The 21,123-nt window shown below is 44.5% G+C and overlaps 1 protein-coding gene across 1 annotated transcript; it reads right to left on the bottom strand.

The window, feature by feature from the left end:
* Positions 1 to 443: 443 nt before the first annotated feature.
* Positions 444 to 13,965, bottom strand: LOC120787510 (disabled homolog 2-interacting protein-like). Its single transcript, XM_040123201.1, has 17 exons — positions 13,821 to 13,965; positions 13,538 to 13,710; positions 13,160 to 13,431; positions 11,738 to 11,946; positions 10,822 to 10,966; positions 10,489 to 10,633; positions 10,150 to 10,386; positions 9,830 to 10,019; positions 8,063 to 8,298; positions 7,782 to 7,873; positions 7,186 to 7,671; positions 4,361 to 4,638; positions 3,012 to 3,125; positions 2,792 to 2,914; positions 2,594 to 2,673; positions 2,360 to 2,447; positions 444 to 614 (listed from the first exon to the last, which is right to left on the bottom strand). The coding sequence occupies exons 1-17, from the start codon at positions 13,956 to 13,958 to the stop codon at positions 444 to 446; spliced, it is 3,177 nt and encodes a 1,058-aa protein (XP_039979135.1). The 5' UTR covers positions 13,959 to 13,965.
* Positions 13,966 to 21,123: the final 7,158 nt, after the last annotated feature.

Below are 21,123 nucleotides of genomic sequence, written 5' to 3'. Positions count from 1 at the left end.
TCGGCCTGATTGCACCAGAGCCATATACAACTGAAGTTGTTCCAGTCAAACCAGAACCATATACAGATGTTCCAGGTGATGTAGAGTCATAAATGAATGTTCAGTTTGGTTGTTGGAAGTGTCCAGCTCTAAACAGGAAGTAAGAAAAGGAAATAGGATATGATGTCAGATGTTCTAAGAGGAAACATGCAGAACAAACACAGGAGCTGAGGGGTAACCTAGCAACTGGGGCAGTCCCGTCAGAGATCAGACGTCAGATCCGTCGCTGTAAGAGGTGACGGTTGACTGACAGGTCTCCGGTTTAACTATGACAGCGTTGATTGGTTGATTAAAAAAAAAAGTGTGCTGGATGAGTCAATCCCGCCTTCGGCCGCCTCTCGCATGCAGTTAAGCCCCTCCCCCTTCCTGCAGTCACAACCAATCAGAACTCAGCGGCAGGTTGCTCAGCAGTTGCCCGAGTTGCGGAACTCTCCGTTTTCAGTGATCTGCAGGGACGATGTGTTGCTAGGAGACAGACCGTTCCTCTGTGACGTCACAGCATACCGCTCCTTCAGTTGAGTCAGAGCCGCCATCAAGCGAGTGTTCGCTGCATCAAGACTTGCTATCCTCTTCTCCTGAGAGACGGACAGGTGAGAGCGAGACAGGTGAGACAGAATGGTAGATGTTTTCAACAGTTTGAGTTTGGTACTATTCCTGTTCAGACATTAAAATATTGAATTGTGAAAATCATGTAAACGTGTCGCAGAAAGATTCGTCATCTCGATTCTGATCACTTCCTGTTGTCAGAAAACACCCTCAGCAAACTGAATAAGAGACACTCCCCTGATCCTAACCCCTAATTTAGCCTCATCAACCTGTTTCCAGTGTCTGTTAGGCCCTGCAATTGTGGAGGTTCATTAACACGTGGTTAATGAGGGTCTGGGTCCTGTCACTCACAGAAACACAAACATTACATGGCTCAGTCCGGCTCAGAGCATTTGTTGGAACAAATGATCAAACATCAAACAGTTTTACATTTACAGTCAGATGACATCGAAAAACTAACGCACATTCAGGACCTGAGAGGATCAGAACAATTAATGACGACATTACATCAAACTATGGAGGAACACGCGGGTCTCCTGTACATAAAGATACATAACATGATTCCATTTTGATGGTTTGTGTTAGATAAAGTTTTAAGGATGGAACATATTTCTCAAAATCTTTGATAGAAGGATATTTAATGTTTATGCTGACAGTGTGAGATGTTGGATATTCATCATCAATAAAATAGAGTCCATTAACATTACCTGACAACCATCCGTGGAGGTTCTGTTATTACCCTTTAGTGTTTGAACCAGAGCTGCAACGATTGGTCAATTAATCGATCAGTCAATTGGTTGATCAAGAGGAAAATTATCGGCAACTATTTTGATAATCGAATACCGCTGTAGTCATTTTTCAAGTATAAAAACCAAATATTTACTGTTTCGGCTTCTCAAATGTGAGGATTTGCTGCTTCTCTGTTGTACATGATGATAAGCTGAATATTTTGGATTTTGATCTGAAGAGGGTTTTTTTAAACATTTTTCACTGTTTCATGGACAAAACAATTCATCGAGAAACTAATCAGTAGGTTTATCACTAATGAAAGTAACTGTTGGCTGCAGCTCTATTTTCGAACATGAATAATAATATTCAAATTTAAACACGTCTTAAACTTTAACTTCTTCTTGTGTGCAGATAAATGTCAGTCGTAAAAACCATTTGCTAGACCCATTACCACCAGCAGTTGGACTGGTGTGGAGGTGGTGTTAGGATCAGTGTTCATGCAGTGTGGATTGGAATGTTTCAGACATGGGACAAATCGGTCTACTACCTGCCATCCCATGAACACCTGTGGGTTTTGGGACAGACCTGCTGAAACACTGGACATTTGGACTGTACTGCCCTCTAAAGGCAGCAAGCAGCAACTACAGCAGCAAATTGGAAAAACAGTGTTACGTTTCTCAGGCTGTGACAGACAGAAATGCTGTGAAGTCTTTGTTTTATGTCACTATATAAAAATAAGTCTGACAGACACCTGGTACCTGTAAGATGCAGATACTGCACTCTGGATAATCGAACTGTCTTCTTTCAGATTTCCTTTCCAGTTTAAGAATTTGTTGGAGAAAATAAACTTTAGTCTGATTATTAGTTAGTAGTTGTCTCGCTGTTTGCTGCGTGCCCGTCCTCTATTAGTATTAACATTTACACCAATATAATAAATTCAGTCACCATTTAATACATTTAGAAATGTGATTTAAAGGAAGTTTAACCACCAAATTAGACAGACAGACAAAAAGACAGGTAAACAGGCAGGTAAACAGGCAGTTACCTGGGCTTCTATGATCTTCTGTTTGGAGTCTACCACAGCCTGCATGTCAGAGTGATCCTTCTTCAACTCCTCCTCCACTGCCATCAACCTGCACAGGTGACAGGTCACACTGGTAACTGTATACAGCTGGTCCAACACACACTGACACACAGGTACACGGGTGTACAGACAGACAGGTGAGGAGATGTAGATACGGGCATTTGTAGAGACAGACAGACACTCGGGTGTTCAGACCTGCTGATGATGCTGTTCATCTGGAGGTCTTTGTCGTCCTGAAGCCTCCTCAGTCGGCTCTCTGTGTCCTCCAACCGAGCCTGAAACAGAAACGCTCCAATTGGTCCAGCGGTGTCATGTGATCGTGCACATCGGCAGAGCTTCTCTACAGGTGAGTCACGATGCTCCTCTGTCAGGTAAATTAGGTGTGTTACAGACCTGGTACTCCTGCAGCATGCGTTGGTTCTGCTGATCTTGGACCATCAGACGAGCTTCACACTCCTCCTGACGCAGCGCTGCAACTCGCAACTTCTCCTGCAGCAATGCAATCTCCTGCTGGTACTACACGCAGGCAGACACACACACACACACAGGGTCAGACCCAACAGAACCAGTAAAACCATCTGAACCAGCAGCACCAGTACGAGGAGTCTCTTACTTTCTCGATGAGGGTGTCGTCATGACGATCTTCTTCCGTCTCGCCGTAGGAGGAGGCAGAGTTCATGTTGAGTAGCCAGGCCGCAGTACGATCCAATGCACAGGGAGAGGGAGCCTGAACACACGCACACACACAGACACTGATGGTATCACCATAGCAACATGCATTGAAACTTCGACTTCCCTGCTTGATTAGTTTTACTGGACTGTAAATCAGTCCCATGTAATGAATAACAAGGCAACAGAGACGCCTGTAATATGACTGATACAACACGCTGAGTCTTGCTATGGCGTCACACAGAGGATACAAACACAGCGGATCCCAGCGCTCCCTGCTACTTCACTTAGTAGTTACGCTAATGTTAACCAGCCGTTGTCAGCCGAAAATGGACATCGGAGATATGTTTAGTGAGAAATTCACATTGAAAAACTGCTGCCCCTCACAACTTTTCAATTAATTCATCAGTTAATGTCTGAATTTCAACAACATACCAAGTGGGAATATCGCAATGAAACACACCATATGTAATTTTCTGACTCTAGAGGTCCTCGACCAAAACAATAACAAAAGACGAAGTTTGGTGCCGTCATTGCGGTGAGCTACACCCAGTCAGGATTCCTTCAGGGTTAATTGTTCAGGAGGTTTTTACCAGGACCCGAGTTATCCGCAGAGGTTTCCTCTTCAAAACAAACAGACTTGGTGGATTAAATCCGATGAATACACTGAATAAAGCAGTTTCAAAATCAGTATTTCTCCAACGCTGTTCAGCAGACAAATGACGTCTCGGAGGGGCTGGGAGCCCAGTTGATTCTGACCTGAACCCTAAAACCAGGTCTGAACCCTCAAACAGCCCTTTGAAGGTGCGATGACCAAAACCCTTCATCCTGTTAAAAGATATAGTTCATTTCGACCAAGATCTGATAAGTGTATTGTCTGCACGTGGCTTAAAACTGGATAAGAAGACTTGAGACGTTTCTGGCAGACAACCCCGACGCTGACACATACCGAAGGAGAAATGACGCCATTGACAAGAGACTGAATGAAACGGACCGTTATTTTGATTATGATTATGGATTTCTCTAAGTTTGAAAAGCACTGGAAACATTTGGGATAATTTAAGTACACAGCTCAACAAAATATCTAACATAGGTCTAGTTGTTTTCACACATTTTAATTTGGAAAAGTAGATATTTTACCTTTAATGGATGAACAACAAATGATTTTAAGCCTTAATAGAGTCTGGTCTGTCTAAAATACGTTGCATTATTGTAACATTGACCCCTGGTCAGAGGTCAGATGAAAGGTTACCCATGGCGACAGCCTGGTTACCATGGTAACTGCCTGGTTACCTTGGCAGCAGGACGTTGTTTCTCAGGGCTGTCTCCCTTAGACGATGATGACGTCTGTCTGAGGCGTGACTGGCCGCTGCTCGGCCAATCGGGGCTCGATGACATCATACTGCCGGAGGCAGGGCGAGGAGGGTAGGCAGAGCCCCCGCCACCGCCACCTAGCATGCTGGGGGGTGTCCGGCCTCGTGGAGGTCCTGGGGGAGCGGAGTTTGGGGGAGGAGGCTGGTCAATGCGTCTCTGAGGACCTGAGGAGTTTTGACGGGGGGGGGCCGAGCTACCTGAGGGAGAAGAGCAACAACAATACAACAAAAACAGATGTTGGTAAAGTGGGGGGGTTTCATCTTACAATCAGGGTCGTCCTATATTCAGGCCAATGCGGTTTATTGTTTTAGCTTTTCTTTTTTTAAATAATTTTATTTTGTCCTTAGATGTTGGGAGAGCGTGACAAACAAGCTTCATTCACTCACTGTCCAAGTTAGTTAAAGTCAGATCGTATTAAATTTAGACATTCAAGTTATTCAATATTAAAATTAGATCGTATTATTAAAGTCAGATCGTGGTAAACTCTCAAAAAGCCTTCATTTGACCCAATTTTAGTTGAGTTACCTCAGGCTATCGAAAGGGTGGTTTTCAAACTATTCTCAGAATTCTTCTCATGGAGCGCCTTCCTTGATTCAGGTCAGTTGGGCTTTAAGAGCGGTCACTCCAGTGAAACAGCTCTATTTTCTGTGACAGATGACCCCATGGTCTCAGCAAGCATTTCAGCCTGCCTCTCAGACATATCCAAATGGATGAGGGAACGCCACCTTCAACTATCTCTCTCTAAGACTGAACTCAGCCAATCAATCTCTCCATCACAATAGCAACATTAAAGTCGCCTCATCCCTGACCCCACCAAGAACGAGAAACCTGGATGTCATATTTGATGACCAGCTGTCTTCCTTTGACCATATTGCTTCTGTCTCCTGGCCGTGCCACTTTGCACTATACAAAATAAGAAAAACCAGGCCTTACTTGACTCAGTACGTCACCCAACTCATGGTACAGGCCATGGTTATCTCTTGCCTCGACTACTGCAATACCATTCTAGCAGGTCTCCGTTCACGTACAGATAAACCCTTAAAGATCATCTAAAATGCGGTTGTGCATCTGGTTTTCGATCAGCCTCAAAGCGTACGTCACTCTGCTGCTCATTGACCTCCACTGGCTACCCATGGCCATCTTACAGAGTGACTTCTGGGTCTGTAGCCATCTACCTGAACTCAGTATAAGGGCTTATGCTCCTTCTCGGCCACCGAGTTCCTCCAATGAACATCATCTGGCGTCGCCATCCCTGCACACAAGGGAACCCCATCCAGACTGGTCTTGTTTGTGGTTCCCTGATGGTGGAACAAGCTACCAAATGTTTCTAGAGCAGGGGTGTCCTTCTCTTTATTCAAGAACCCCTTGAAGACTCATCTCTCCCGAGAGTACCTCCTTTTCTAACACCTCTAACAGGCCTAACTAGAAAAGAAAAAAAAAAGTGAATTGAACTCGCACTTACTGTTCACTGTCGGTGCACTTCTTTATCTGATCTCCTCTGTCTTTTGAATAGATATAATATTTAGCACTTAAATCAAGGTCTCCTACCGTACTGAAGCTTTTAGTGTTATTCCTCACTTGTAAATCGCTTTGGATAAAAGCGGTGGTCAAATGAGTCAATGTAAATGTAAAATGTAAATGTAATATTAAAGTTAGATTGTGTTAAAGTTGGATATGATTTAAGATTCAAGAGTCAATAATTTATTGCCACTGACAGCTATTCAAAAGCCAGTTTCTTGTATTTGCCTGGGATTGGATGGTGTAGCTGCATATCAGTCACTACAGCGGACAGTCCTTGAAAACACCATTGGCAGCCACCAAGTTGAACCTGATTGAGTGAAACTTGGTTTTGATTGGCCAGTTAAGCCCAGTCCCCAAAAATACTCACTGTCTAGGTCAGTGCTGCGTACACGCTCTTATCATCACCCCGAATGACACACACACACACACACACACACACACACACACACACACACACACACACACACACACACACAGAGCCAGTAAAGAGATATGGATATTTTGATGGTCCACCAGGCCACCAATGCAGTGGCCCACTGGGATTTGTCCTGGTATGCCTCATGGTCAGTCCGACTATGGTTGAGAACTGATAAAGGATGTGTGTTTTTTGTTTTTTTTTTTAGATGGGGGGGGGGGTGACATTACTTTCCGATTTGTTGAGTGAGTATCTCCATGGCATCAGCTGGAAGGAGCTGCAGCACATGAAAAATGAACTCGTCTGACATTAATACAGATCAAACTGCCAATCAGATTTATGTACTTATTAATCAAAGGTGCTGGAATGGCGTTCCGGATCATTCTGGCCCACTTCAACCCCTGCCAGCATCCAAGATGGCCGACCAAATGTCCTGTATGCCAAGCACCTCAGGAATATCTGTCCAGTCCTTCTATAGAAGAAGACTCTTGCAGGTTAAAAAAAATTTGGTGATAACAAATAATATCTAAAGAACAACATTATTGTTATATTTCTCAAATATTGATTAGGTAGAAGCAGAAAATAGCAATCATGTGTCCACTACACTTTAGTGGACACATGATTGCTATTTTCTGCTTCTGACATTGTGAATTACTGGTTTGTTGTCCTAAATGTTACTGATTTGATGTCTAAAGAAGAATAAAATGAAGAATAAAAACACAAAGGAAAAAAATCTTGATGCAGGCTTTCGTAATTCATACACGAAAGGGTTAAAGTTAAATATTAAAATTATGTTATATTATTGTACCTGTCAGAGTCTCGGTCAGAGAGAGAGCTCGTCTCGAGTATTCTTCTCCACTGCTGCTACTCGACAAGGCCGACGTCCTATCCCCCCTCTCACCCCTCTCTCCCCCTCCCAGCCCCACGGACATTTGGGTAAGAAACGCCGGCTTGGTTGCCATGGCGATTCTGTCATCGGTGTTTCCCTGTGACCCCACCGAGCCGTCTGAGGGTGTGGCATCCATCTGCTGCTGTGGTTGCCGGGAGGACGTGGTGGTCATGTGATACACTGGGTTCTGGAAGGAAAGGGGGAGGAGCCCCGTCCTGCGCTGCCACTGGCTGTCGTCGAGGCCGTCGCTAGGCGAGGAGTCCTGCAGGTCGACCAGAGACAGGCTGCGGCTCTCATTGGTCAACTCCAGCCCCTCCCTCCTGCCCCCATTGGACACTTCAAACCCCGCCTCATTCTCATTGGGCTCCGAGTAGGAAGAGCTCGGAGCCGGAGAGCCCTGCAGGCCTACAGGAAGTGACATCAGCAGCACAAGAGGGGTTTAGAGGTCCGAAATCAGAGCGTGAGATCAGGAGATATGGAAGCCATTGAGATAAAGAACAGAGGTCAAAGGTCACCTGATGCAGGCTGCAGACTGGATCCTTTGGTGACGAAAAACAAATCTTTGTTTTCTGGAGTCGGAGACGGAAGTCTGGTAAAATCCACCAAACTACACACACACACACACACACACACACACAGAATTTAGATTATTGATCGCTTAATTAGTGAGTGTTTGCTAATTATCAGAGGATGTAATGCTTTGTCATCATAGCAACCACAAAGTAAATGAATTATGTAAAATTAAATATTTTGATGTGTTAATACTCGATGTTAAACAGAAACAAGTGATGCTAACCCTCCATCCAGTCCAACGACGCCCTGCAGGCCGATGGAGGGATTACAGGTGGCCAGGGGGGGGGAGAGCGGAGGGGACAGAGGGGGCGGGGACAGTGGGGGCGGAGACGCCACCCGCTGAGGCTCTGGAGATGAAACAGACACGCCCCCCGCGTTGGCCACGCCCCCCGGGTTAGCCAGCGCTCCCGACACGTCTCTGAGGATCCGAGGAAGAGGACTGAGCTTCGACAGAGACGACTGGACACAGACAGGTAGGAGAGAGAGAGAGAAAGACAGGAAGAAAGAGACAGGAAGGAGAGCGAGAGAGAGACAGTTGGGAGAGAGAGACAGGAAGAAAGCAAGAGAGACAGTTAGGTGAGAGAGACAGGAAGAAAGCAATAGAGACAGGTAGAGAGAGACAGGTAGGTTAGAGTGACAGGAAGTAAGAAAGAGAGACAGGTAGAGAGAGACAGGAAGGAGAGAGAGACAGGTAGGTGAGAGAGAGAGAGAGAGAGAGAGAGAGACAGGAGGAAGGCGAGAGAGACAGGTAGAGAGAGAGGGACAGGTATTTGGGAGAGAGAGGCAGGTAGGAGAGAGAAACAGGTAGGAGAGAGAGAGAGAGACAGTTAGGTGAGAAAGAGAGAGACAGTTAGGTGAGAGAGACAGGAAGAAAGCAAGAGAGACAGGTAGAGAGAGACAGGAAGGCGAGAGAGAAGAAGGCGAGAGAGACAGGTAGAGAGAGAGGGACAGGTATGTGAGAGAGACAGACAGATAGAGAGAGAGGTAGGTGAGAGAGACAGGAAGAAAGAGAGAGAGACAGGTAGAGAGAGACAGGAAAGCGAGAGAGAGGGACAGGTATGTGAGAGAGAGAGAGAGAGAGAGTTGAGAGAGAGAGAGAGACAGGTAGAGAGAGAGAGGAAGGAGAGAGACAGGTAACAATTAGTCCATGTTAGAGGTACAGTTAAGCGCTTGATTTCTATGAACAGTAAAGTGACAGTACTTTGGGAAGGATTATTGTACTTTCCGGTAATAATTTAACAGAAAATACATTTGAATAAACTCAGATTTCTGTAAGAAAAACAAAAATTTCCGCTACATCACAAATCCCAGGTGTTCACAGCAACATGATGATGATTATTTAGCACTGATAAAATCACCCCGGAAACAGAAAAATGAACCACAACGGTTTCACTCAGTCAGATTAACTGGATCTGCAGGTAGCAGCAGCTCCTCCGCGTTCACCTGTCCAGGTAGGATCAGGTCAGTGTAGGTCTATAAGCAATCATGTTAGTGTGTTAGATACAGCGGTCCAGTGTAAATACCGCAGCGTTACTGGTCACGTTCAGGTCGACTAACGTCCAATCACAGAAATACCCCAACTAATTACTGAGATGCACTTTATGTGTCGAAACAAAACATCAGACTGTGTCAGACTTAGATTCACCACAGAGAGTATGTTCTTTACGTAAGAGGAGGTTGAGAAATCTGCTGACTCATTGCTGGTGTCTGGATCATAAACTGAAGTGATCTAAATTTGTGATCCACATCAGCATCGGATCCAACAGACAGACAGGTCACGCGGGATTTCTGAGACTATTATACTCATACTCGTTTTAAAAAATAAAAGTTGGAATTCTATTGTGAAATTGTTATATTCTCCCCATTTGAAAATCTAAAGAAGATCTTCTCAAAAGCTGACATGACAACTGGAAAACTGTCCAATAACTGGAGAATTTTACCTGCTTAAAACCGAGTCAAAAGCCAGAAAAGGCCCGGTCAGGTGTGTTACCTGGTCGAGCTCGGTCAGCAGGGCGTGCAGACTGGACAGCTCTCTGCCGAGGTCGATGTATCCGTCGAAGCCGGCGGTGTGGTTCAGTCCGTCTGGGTTCGAGATCTCCTGCAGGAAACGCTGCATGCTGCTCCACTGCCGCTCCACAAAGTCATTCATAAAAAGCATGTACTCCTCTTTAGTGCCGAACCTGCAGCAACAGGTAAACATACAGGTAACACATTTAGGTAGAAGTGTTTCATAATAATCACTGCAAAGGCCCCCCAGCTTCTTTACACTTATAAGCCTCCCGGTCCTTCACAGTAAAAGCCCAGACCTACTTGCTGAAGTTGGCGAGGTTCTGGATGACTTTGGCGATGAGGGTTAAAGTTCTCGCCGTGCGCTCGTCAGGGTATTCTTGCATAAGGTCGAATAGCGACGGTGACATCACAGCCGGACACAGGAAGCGGAGGAACAACGAGGCGCTGATGAGACGCTCACTGATATCGGGTCGCCCTCGGTTACCGCACTCCTGTCGCCATGACGCAAACACCTCCTTCAGCTCCCGGGGGAAGACCCTGTTCGGATAGTATTATAAACTGGGGTTAATATGACAGACAAGATGTTTTCACCGCCATCGTGGGCGTTTACAGTGTGTATTTCTGTAAACGTGTGTGTACCTGTATGAGTCGAGGATCTTGCAGAAGGCGAGTTCGCAGCACATCCTCAGGTTGGCCTGATGCTCTGCGAGGTCTGAGGTCGAACAGCGAGATGGGTCGACCTCACAGTTCTCATCGGACTCGTACAGAGCTTTAATGAACTCACCTGACCATAGAGAGGAACACCTGAGTTTACAAATTGACTGTTCTTTTTTTAAGCTCTTTGCTAACACTCGGTCAGTTCTACAGGTACAGGTATTTATATCGATTGATCATAGTTAGCGGTCAATTGATATAAATAAACAATAAATAGGACACACACACACAGATCTCAGTGTGCAGAGTTTGGTGTACCAAGGGCATCTTGCAGGTACTTCTGTCCAATCAGCTTCAGGTATTCTTCGATGCTTTTCGTCGCCAGCGTGTTCTCTCTGAAGATCAGCTGGTCGTTGTCACGGCAACGGTCCACCTCCGACATCATCAAGTCTGTCAGGAAGTCCTGCAAACGGGGATCAAAAGTCATCCTGATTAGCCTGTAGGTGGGAAGGGTGAGGGCGGGGTCTTGGAAGGTGGCTGTGGTGACCGTGGCTTCCCGGTGCTGTGAAGGATGGAATCGTTTTATTCTGAAGGGGAGGGTGCAAGAGAATGTGATAGTAGTGGCCGTGGTCACCTTTGGCTTTCTCAAAGCTGTGCCGGATGAAGAGGTTTTGCTTTGAAGGTGGGTGGGGTCAGGTATAGTGAGTGGGGTTATGATAGTAGGTATAGTGACCACGGCTACAGTCGACTAGTCAAAAAAATGTACGTCATATGTCCTTTCCTAACCACTTTTCCTTGACCTTGTGACGTTTTCCATCGAGGAGATGGAGGTGAAGGAGAATTCATAAGGATTTAGGACTAGACAACCACGGTGCTGAGAGAATCTGACTGCACTTACACTAGGCTACGTAATAATATGACAGCGGATGTTATATACGTGGGTCAATAAATATTGATGCCGGAAGGAATTGTGGGAAGGCATTATCTCCTTTCCTTTTGTAAAGGAAAGTCCAGGGTATCCTATGCTAAAGGAGATAAGAAAGGAAGTACTGAAGCTCCTCTCCTAGCATTTAGCGAATTCGACCAGCTCTTATCGTGGCTGCCACTTAGAAACTCGGGTCGTTTCAATCAGTGAAGAACCTTCCTAAGCAAAAATGACCATTCGGCTGAACCCCCCGTCTTTCCAGGTGCTGTACAGGATGTAATGGTTTTATTTTGAGGAGGTTGTGGTTACCTTTGCTTTCCCGGTGCTGTGCAGGATGTGGACGAGCGCAGCAGCCAGCTCCTCTTTAGCTCTCAGACTGATGGAGGCTTCCAGTGTGTTACAAAGCAGCAGGTAGTTGGAGCTGATGTACTCCGCAAACTCTTTGTACTGCTCCATCGGTAGAATGACGATACTCTGATACCGAGCTTTGATACGCACTGTCGGCGCAGAGGACTTACCTGAAACACAACAGGGCTATTATTATTATTACTATGATGATGATGATGATGATGATGATGATGATGATCATTATTCCTGGAGGATTCGTTACATTCTGTAATCGGCCTATAACTGATTTGACTCCTGAGTGATTTGGGGGGGGGGGCGGTCCTGTTGCTGCTCACATTAAGTTCAAGTCACGAATGCTCTCCTACACAGTGACCACAGGACCCACCTGAACACCCTCATTCAGGTAAATGAGCCTTCTGGATCAGTATGATCGGCAAATGAACAACGGAGAGTCCTGCTGTCACTGCAAGGCAAGACATCTCATTCCAGACTCTTCTCCTGCGTGGTTCCTCAGTGGTGGAACAAACTGAACTTGGTTGGACCAGCGGAATCCCTCTCTGTCTTCAAACATGTCCTTACGACTTGCCTCTTCAGTGAGTACCTACTCGCCTAATATAACCTTTCTTTCTCTCAATCTCTAACTCTCAGTTGTCTCTAGACAAACAAAAACATGTGTAGCCTTGTGGCTTTTTGTCCTGTGGAACATGAACTGAGTGTTGAGACTTCTCCTTGAACTGCTTTGGCTGAACCTCATTTGTACGTTGGTCTGGACAAAGTGTCTCAAAGATTATTAAATGTAAGTGTAAAAAGGCACGACAGAGTTGTTATCATGTCGCATGATGCTACGACTCTTTATCAGTGGTGCTATCTCCCTTTTATTCTTGATTCTACTTTTTAACTTTGATTCTAACTTGAATTCTACTTTAACTTTAGATTTAGATACATATTTATATTTTTTAACGTTTTAAATCCTGTTTGCACATAGAAGCACGCATTCTGTACCATGGCAATGTAGCAATTCACTACTAACTGAACTTGTATAATGATGTATGTAAGAAGGACTGACTGATTGATTTATTAACTGATTTAAATTGTATCACATGATCTTCCCCAGCAGATAGATTGGCCCAGCTGTTACCAAATTGTAGATGTCCAACTTTCCATTTTAATTAGAACTTTTTGTCCATGTTGCCTTAAAAATTCATTCCCTTCCTAACATGTCATGACAAATGAGATAACTTTATGTGCTGGTGTGTGGAATAAGTGCATAAGTGGACCTTGAGTTAAGGTTGTTTTGTAAACTAATATCTCTATGTTCAAGAATAAACTTGATGTTGCGAGTTCAAACCCAAAAACTGAAACACACAAACACAGTGTACGTACCCCGACTTGTACTAGGAGTACTCACTGAGTACCACTTCTCCACCAGCTGTCTGCTGGTAACCGTGGCGACAGGGATGTTGACCAACCCGACGTAACTGCTCTTGTCCTTCTTCCTCTTCCTGTCAGTGTCTTTGTAGAGATGGAGGGTGACGGCGCTGATGGAGGGCAGACTGCTGAAGTCGAAACGCTCTCCCCAAAATATGTTGTCAGTCTTCAGTTTACATGACGTCCGAGCATAAAGACTGTCATCCAGACACAGCTCACAGAAGTACCTGTAGTATAAATACTATTGTTACCGATTTCAGGTGTAGCGTCCTCTATCTGTACATGCTAGAGTAACATATAGTGCGATAGATTTTGGATTAAGGGCACCCATACCTTTTCTTCGCAGGCAGGTCTTTGGCCTCGATGACCCACACTGTCAGGACATTCTCCAGCCTCCTGCTGTTGTCTTTGTTGGGATGAACGGCTCGTCGCAGGTTCTCCATCCATTTATCTCTCTCTGCTGCCGAACGACACGAGAAACACTTGGTGCCTGTCGAGGTCGTTACCTAGGAGTCAGATGGTCAGAGGTCATCACCACGGAAACACGAGGGTCAGCGTGCGGGCTGTGTTTTCATTGTGTTTTAAAAGTGTGTACTGTGTGTGGTATGTGTGTGACCTCGAAGCAGTAGTCCTGTCCCAGCAGGGAGGAGTGAACTGGTTTGATGATCACCGATTGGTCCATCCTGAGCTCCAGAGACGACACACAGCCAGCGCTTAGCAACGATTCGTGGCTACCACAACGCAGCCGCCGCATCACACACCTGAAACACACACACACACACACACACACACACACACACACACACACACACACACACACACACAGTGTTAGCATGGTGTGAAAGAGCAAAGCATCATCCGGAACTCTGGGTGTTTACTCCAATAATCAGGTCTAAAGGGTGGCTGTGGCTCAAAAGGTAGAACGTGTCGTCCACTAATTGTATGTCGGTGGTTTGACAGGCTCCTCAAGTTTCACATGTTGAAGTTTCCTGGGCAAGACACTGAAACTCCAAACCCAGAATTGCCCCTGATGGCTGCGTCATAAGTATTTGTGAGTGTGTGTGTGTGAATGGGTGAAGGTGGCAGTAGTGTAAAGCGCTTTGAGTGGTCGATAAGACTAGAATAGCGCTATATAAGTGCAGTCCATTTACCATTTAAATACAGAGATGAAAGTGAGGTGCGACCACACAAACACCTGACTCTGAAGTAGTGCCAGGAGGTTCCAGTATTACGTTTTTCGGTATACCTGGTTCCGGACCTCTAAATGTATCCAGAATATCCAGTTTTTCCAGTATTGGGTGTTGTACACCTTTCAGGGCACAGAGTGTAGGGCACACTGACATGATATACCAGTATGGACTTGGAGTAAAACTATATGCTTCATTATCTTCCAAAAGTATGAACTTGTAGGCTATCAGATGAAACCATGGTTTCCTATCGCTTGTGTTTGTGAGCTTGTCTCTTCATTCTTCACAAACATTCCCATCCCGGAAGCAGCAAAGATTGTAAGGAAACACCTGCTACAGGACAGCACTCTGTCCAACAGAACCAGCCTTACCTCAGACCACATATATACGCTGCTCATACTCTGCCTGACTACCACCTATTTCCAATATAATAAGAGTTTCAACAGACAGAAGCAAGGCTCTGCCAGGGGCTCACTGGTGTCTCCAATAGTGGCCAATCTCTAAATGGAAGAATTAGAGAGCAGAGCCCTGATTTCCTTCGCAGGAGATGCTCCCAGCCACTGGTTTAGGTACGTGGATGAAACCTGGGTCAAAATCAAAACACAGGAAGTGGAAGCCTTCACAGAACACATCAGTGCAGTGGACAACAAAATCAAGTTCCCTCGTGAGGATGTCAAAGAAAATAGTCTGGCCTTCTCGGACTGTGCAGTGCACATTGAAGATGACAGACGCCTCAACATTGAAGTATAGAGACAACCCACACAAACAGATCAATATTTACTCTTTGATTTTCACCACCCACTGGAATACACGCTGGGGGTTATCAGAACCCTACACAACTGAGCTCAGAACAAAGCCTTTAGGATGGGAGGTTCAACATCTTCAAGAACCACAATCAAGTCCAGTTTCCTTTGTATAGCACTTAGAAAAACTGATACATATTGATACTGTACAGACCGATGTACTGACTGATATACAAACTGGTGTACTGACTGATAAACAGACTGATATACCCACTGGAGCACAAGTTGGGGTTATCAGGACCTTACGCCATGAGGCCCAAAACGTGCCCACAAGGACCGAGGGGAGAAGGAGCAAAAACACATCATGGAAGCACTTAAAACATGTGGTTACCCAAACTGGGCCTTCATCAAAACCACAAAAAGATACACAGAGAAAAAAACAACAATAAACGGAACAACATTGTTATTCCTTACGTTGCAGGAGTATCTAAAAAAAGTTCAGGGGGATCTTTAACACCGCATTGCTGTGCAGTGAGAGGCCCAGTAACATATTGAAGCAGACGCTTGTCCACCCCTAAGGACAAAACACCCGACATAAGCAGAGCAATGTAGTGTATGCAGTTCAATGCAGCAAGGAATGCACAGACCTGGGCAAAAGAAAACAACTGCTTCATAAATGCATGGCACAACACAAGAGAACCCTCTCCTCAGGTCAGGACTCAACATACACCCAGATCTGCAGGACAAGGTACGCTCATTTGAGGAAAGAACTGTTCACATTTTGGCCAGAGAAGACTGAAGGTTTGAAAGAGGAGTGAAAGTAGCTATCTACGTCAAACTGGAATGACCATCACTAAAAAGAGGAGGTGGTCTATGACATCTCTTATCAGCCACTTACAATGCAGTCCTGAGATCCCTCCCTAGGCAGTTTAACACCCATTGACACCATGACTCATGTGACCCCAACGACTCACATGTGACCTCAACGATTCTCAAGGTTTTAATAACCCCACAGAGATTAAATACCAAGGACTCCCCACCAGTCAGTCAGAACTGAAGAAGCCTTCCGGATGAGAGCTGAAACATCTTCAAGGGCCTCAAGCAAGTCCAGTTTCCTTAAAACACTCAAAATACCATGACCTGGATGACTAGGAATCTTTACAGACAACCTGTAGGCTACATAAAAGAGAAAAAACCTGGAGATGATAAAAGTATTTAAATCAAAATGTAAAACAGGCACTAAAAGTCGTCAGCTCGTCCACAAGCAGCAGGAGTAATATCCACAGGATAACAGGCTATTGAGCTTTGAGTCTACTCAGTCCACAATCTACACAGCACTAGGTGAATCTGTAACACTGTTTAAGGTTTTCCATCTATATGGCTGACAGTCACTTTCGTGACCAACAGTATTAAAGTCAAGAAGGTGAAAGTTTTTATTGTGTCTGACTTTTGGGTGGAAGCAAATGGCTATATCCTGGAAGCTGTCTGTAGCACTGTAAACACCGTATGTATCTAAGTCACAATATTACCAGGAGAAAAGACTTGTGTGTTCGTTTTTGGACCGCACTAATCTGATGGTGTTGAAGTACTGATACTCTTGATGGCAGTCAGACAGTGGCTTGGCAGCTGTTGGACTCCTGGTTACTGGTTGTTGAGCAGACACAGACTGGAAGCAAAATGCTGTTCTTCCTGTTGTGTCACTACAGCCCTCTGTCAACAAAACTGTTACTACCATGAACACTAACAAACAGCTCAAAGGGATGAATCCAATGTGACAAATGGTCCAACATTTAAATAAATCTAGTAATTGTTCTCTGTCCGTTGGTTCAGATGGACCTCAGTTTGATCTCTGTGGGCTGAGAACAGAAATAGGCTCAGATAGAGCTAGGTTCTCCTGTCTGGGGTCCTTGGGGCAAAACTTTCCTGATTGGCCACTGTTGCCTCTAATATGGCTTACACACACTAAAGTGCAAGCACACATAGTTTGCACAAGGTGCAGTGTATTTCCATTTTGATGGGGGAAGACTGGGGTCGGCATGTTTGAGGGTCAAAGTATAATTTGTTTGAACTTTAGGAAGCTAAACCTGGTGGAAATCTAGAGCAGTGTGTGTCACTGTGATTTGCTTTATGAGCAAAAGCCCTGTGACTTCCATCATATACAGAACACACAGCACACTGTAGATGGCAGCTTCTTCATATTTTGTTGGGAGACCAGTAACTAACCAGGACTCCTGTACTGGAATACTACCTGCCCCAGGAGTTCAGTATGTCAGTTAGTTTGTGGCAATTTGATGAACCAACGCTTTAGTAGGAAAAAAGCACCATGTGAACCAAATATATACAAAAATACCATATTGTCCTGAATGTAAGACTATATTTTTTTAATGTAAATTAGTTTTTGAAAAAGTGGTCGTCGACCTATGATTGAGGACTAAACAATCATGTGTTGAAAACATCAGATACACTTTTTGAATGTGTGTGAGTGTACAGAGAGTGATACATTATGGGATGTTTGTAGCCTTAATGTTGTTAAGCTACGGAGTGTTTTCAGTCTGTTTATAGTGAGTCTGTTAGAGTCAGTCAGCACTGAACGCGTTTGGTTAGTCCAGTTTAACCTGCAAGAATTTCTGTTTTAAATAAAATCATGACGAGTGAAAACGAGTTCACAGCGTCTCCGACGTCTTCACTGCAGAAAAGAACCAGGGAGAGAATCTGTCCAACAGCCGAGAATCACAGCTGTCACAGATGATGAGCTCAGAAAGACTGAAGCCTGAAAGATACTGAATGTCAGAGAAAATGATTCTGGCCTTCAACAGACTGACAGTAGACAGTGAGAGTCTGTGGCTGAGAGACAAGATACACTGATGTGGGTTTTATGTAGCACTGTATTTCTGTCACGGCTCCAGTCGTGACTCCGTGTTCTCTCACTGTCTCTTTGTGTATTAACCTCCCGTCTGTGTGTGTGTGTGGCGTGGGCTCGGCTCTCCCTCACCTGGCCATCGGTTCATCTCCACACCTGTCTCCAGTCCACTTATCAATCTTGCAGTATAAGTAGACTGGCTCTTGATCTACCCTTCGCCAGATTGGTCCACCGGATTCAGTGGTAGTTACTCTCCCTGTATCTTGAATACTAGAGACATTTCACATTTTTCCTTGCGCTGATTATTGATAGTTTTCTCCTGTGCGGAGGATTACCAGTGTCCACTGCTTTGCCGAGTTCCCTCATCAGTCCACGCCGCCTCTGCCGCCCTTTTTCACTCTCCAAGCCTACAAGCCACCTGCTTCACCCAGCCTCAGCTCCCCACCTCTCTCATCAGCGCGCCTGTCCCCTGCCTAAGCCTGCCTCCATCTCCTCCTTCGTAACTATCACTCTTTATCCTAAATAAACCCATCATCCTCATCCAACTTGTTGTGTCCGTGTCTGCATTCGGGTCCAAATAAACCTAAACTTAACAATTTCATGTTCCACTTCTACTGGAGAAAAGGCTTCGGTGATGAAGACTCTCTTCTCGTTGGATTGACGGGATCTCGTGGAAACTTTCCAACTGGACGAGTGTCAAAATGTTTCCTTTCCTCAAACAGTCTTTTTCTCTTAAACAGATGTTGGAGAAGGGGGGTTATAATAAGGGTCATCCTATACTCTAGCTAATGTGGTGATAGAATTGTAAAGACCAGATATTGACACAAGAGCCACAGGATTACATAATAATAACCCAGTTGGTTTTGTACTTTAGTGGTGCAAATTCCTAATCAAATTTGCAAGTTATCACATAACCAAAAAGCCACGGACACACAGTGAAGTTGGGGCTTCTGGAGGTCTGGCTCCCCAGGGACAGTTGCACTGTTTGGGTCCAGGAAGTTCTCACTGAGATTCTATTGTGGTTCTGCTGTGATACCAAATTAGAGGTGAGTACTGAGCTGAGTTTCTGCTGTGTTGTTCAGAGAGAGTGAGCTCTCCACAGTAATGAGTTGGTGCAGGTCATAATAAAAGCGTTCTCCTGTTCATGAACAGTGAATGTAGTGCCATGGAGACCTGTCATTGTCTCGTTGATATTACAGAGGAACCAATTTTTTTAAAGAGTTCGGTTTACTCGTCGTTTGGAGAACTACTCTGCCCGTGAAAACAGTTTAATTTCTTTTATGGCTCTGAGGGGAACTGAAATAAACCCTCATAGTGATGATGCCATAGGGATATCATCAGACCACAGATGTCTATCATGCAGTCTGAGTTACAAACTGTAGGTGTGGCGTTTGAAGACGAAGCTGTTTACAGGGAGGCTCTAATCAAAGACACTATCCAGGTGCATCAAGGTGAAATGTAGGAACCAGTGTTTTTGGATTAAAGGTCAGGCAATCTCCACCTCGTCTGTTTTTAATCTCACTCTTGCAAACTTCCCAACCCTTTGGTAGTAAAGCACTTAATCACTGCAGTGCCCCTTTAACTACTGTAGAATAAAGTAATAGTGTGGAAATCCAAAACCTGCAGGAGCAGCAATGGGCTTGACTTTGGTGTAGTGGCCATACTAGGTCCTACAGCATCACATGATGCATACTGACCCAAAAAGACTTTTTTCTCTATACGCAATCATTAGAAAATTAACATCTGTAAAGTGGTGAACAATTTCTTCTGACAGAAATGGCTCTTTGCTCTGTCAGAATTATAGCCCAATAAAACTGAAAGCTCTCAGAGCTGTATGATTAAACTCTTTTATGGAAATTAACAGTTCAGCTAGAGGAAGTCTACTCTGTGGGCCGAAAACCCCAGAAGCCAGAAAGGTTTTCAGCATGTGAGCCCGGTGAGCAACTTCCTCTGAGTGAGGTGAGAGTACAAATCACTGAGCTACAGAGAACCATAAACAACCTCTCACAGCAAAAGCCATAGGTAATATCCACGTCCATGTACAGACTCAAACCACCGGTGTGTCAGTGCATCTCTCACTTCTCTCCTGTCTGTGGCTCTGAGCTCCGAGCTCATTGGTTCCTGCTGAAGATGTAAATCTTTAAAAAACCTCATAGATATATAGTTTCCTTTTTAAAAAGGCTCAGTCATGTCCCAAAACATCTGCTCACTGCAGTTTTCATCAAGCTTTACTCAAACAGAGGGAAACAGTGCACTTGGTAAACAGTTCTCAGCAGCAGATTAATCCACATTTGGTTCCAGTATTTAGGGCAGCCGGACGGTGTTGGTGGGACTGAGTTGACTGATCAAATGTTCCTCATCAGGAGGTCCTTTACTGTGAGAAAACCGGTCGTTACTGAAAAATTATAATAATATTCACAAGGACGGCTCCAACTCACAGTTATCTGAGTTATACAGTCAGTCATCTGAATAACTGATTAATCAGAAAATTATTTTGCTTGATAAAATGTCAGAAAACTGTGAAAAATATCCAAGGTGACGTCTTCAGACGTCTTGTTTGGTCTGACCAACAGTTTAAAACCCAAAGAGATTCAGTTTTCTATTATCTGTGATAAAACCCCAAAATGTTTAGTTTACTGTGATATAAAACAGACAATAACAGAAAATCTGACACATTTGAGAAACTGACACCTGAGAACAGATGGGTTTCTTGATTAATAAAAGACTGATATTTGTTTACAACCTACTTTTCACAATGAAAACATGACTTAAACTAATACACATTTTGGTCAAAAGACTAAAACTACATCAAAATTGGGTGTCAAAATTATCACTGCTGTCAAAATAGTTGCTCTTTAATTTTCTGTTACTTGACTAAGAAATGAACTGACCAACCATTTAAGCTCAACTCACAAATATATTTAGCTTTTTTAAAGATTGTTCCAACAGAGAGACTGAATACACATCTGGACACATGTTTCAGTTACATCAACTGGTCCATTAGTTAATCGATCATTAATACAGAGCAGTCAGAATCAGAATCAGAATCCAAGTGGACCAGAATTTCTCAGCTGCAGGCTCAGACAGATCTGCCTGATACATCACAATGCATATACTGATATTTATTTG

The sequence above is a fragment of the Xiphias gladius genome, unplaced genomic scaffold, assembly GCF_016859285.1.
Source record: "Xiphias gladius isolate SHS-SW01 ecotype Sanya breed wild unplaced genomic scaffold, ASM1685928v1 HiC_scaffold_1480, whole genome shotgun sequence".
Lineage (NCBI taxonomy): Eukaryota > Metazoa > Chordata > Actinopteri > Istiophoriformes > Xiphiidae > Xiphias > Xiphias gladius.
Note: the sequence above shows the minus strand (reverse complement) of the source record. Positions and strands in the feature narration are given on the sequence as shown.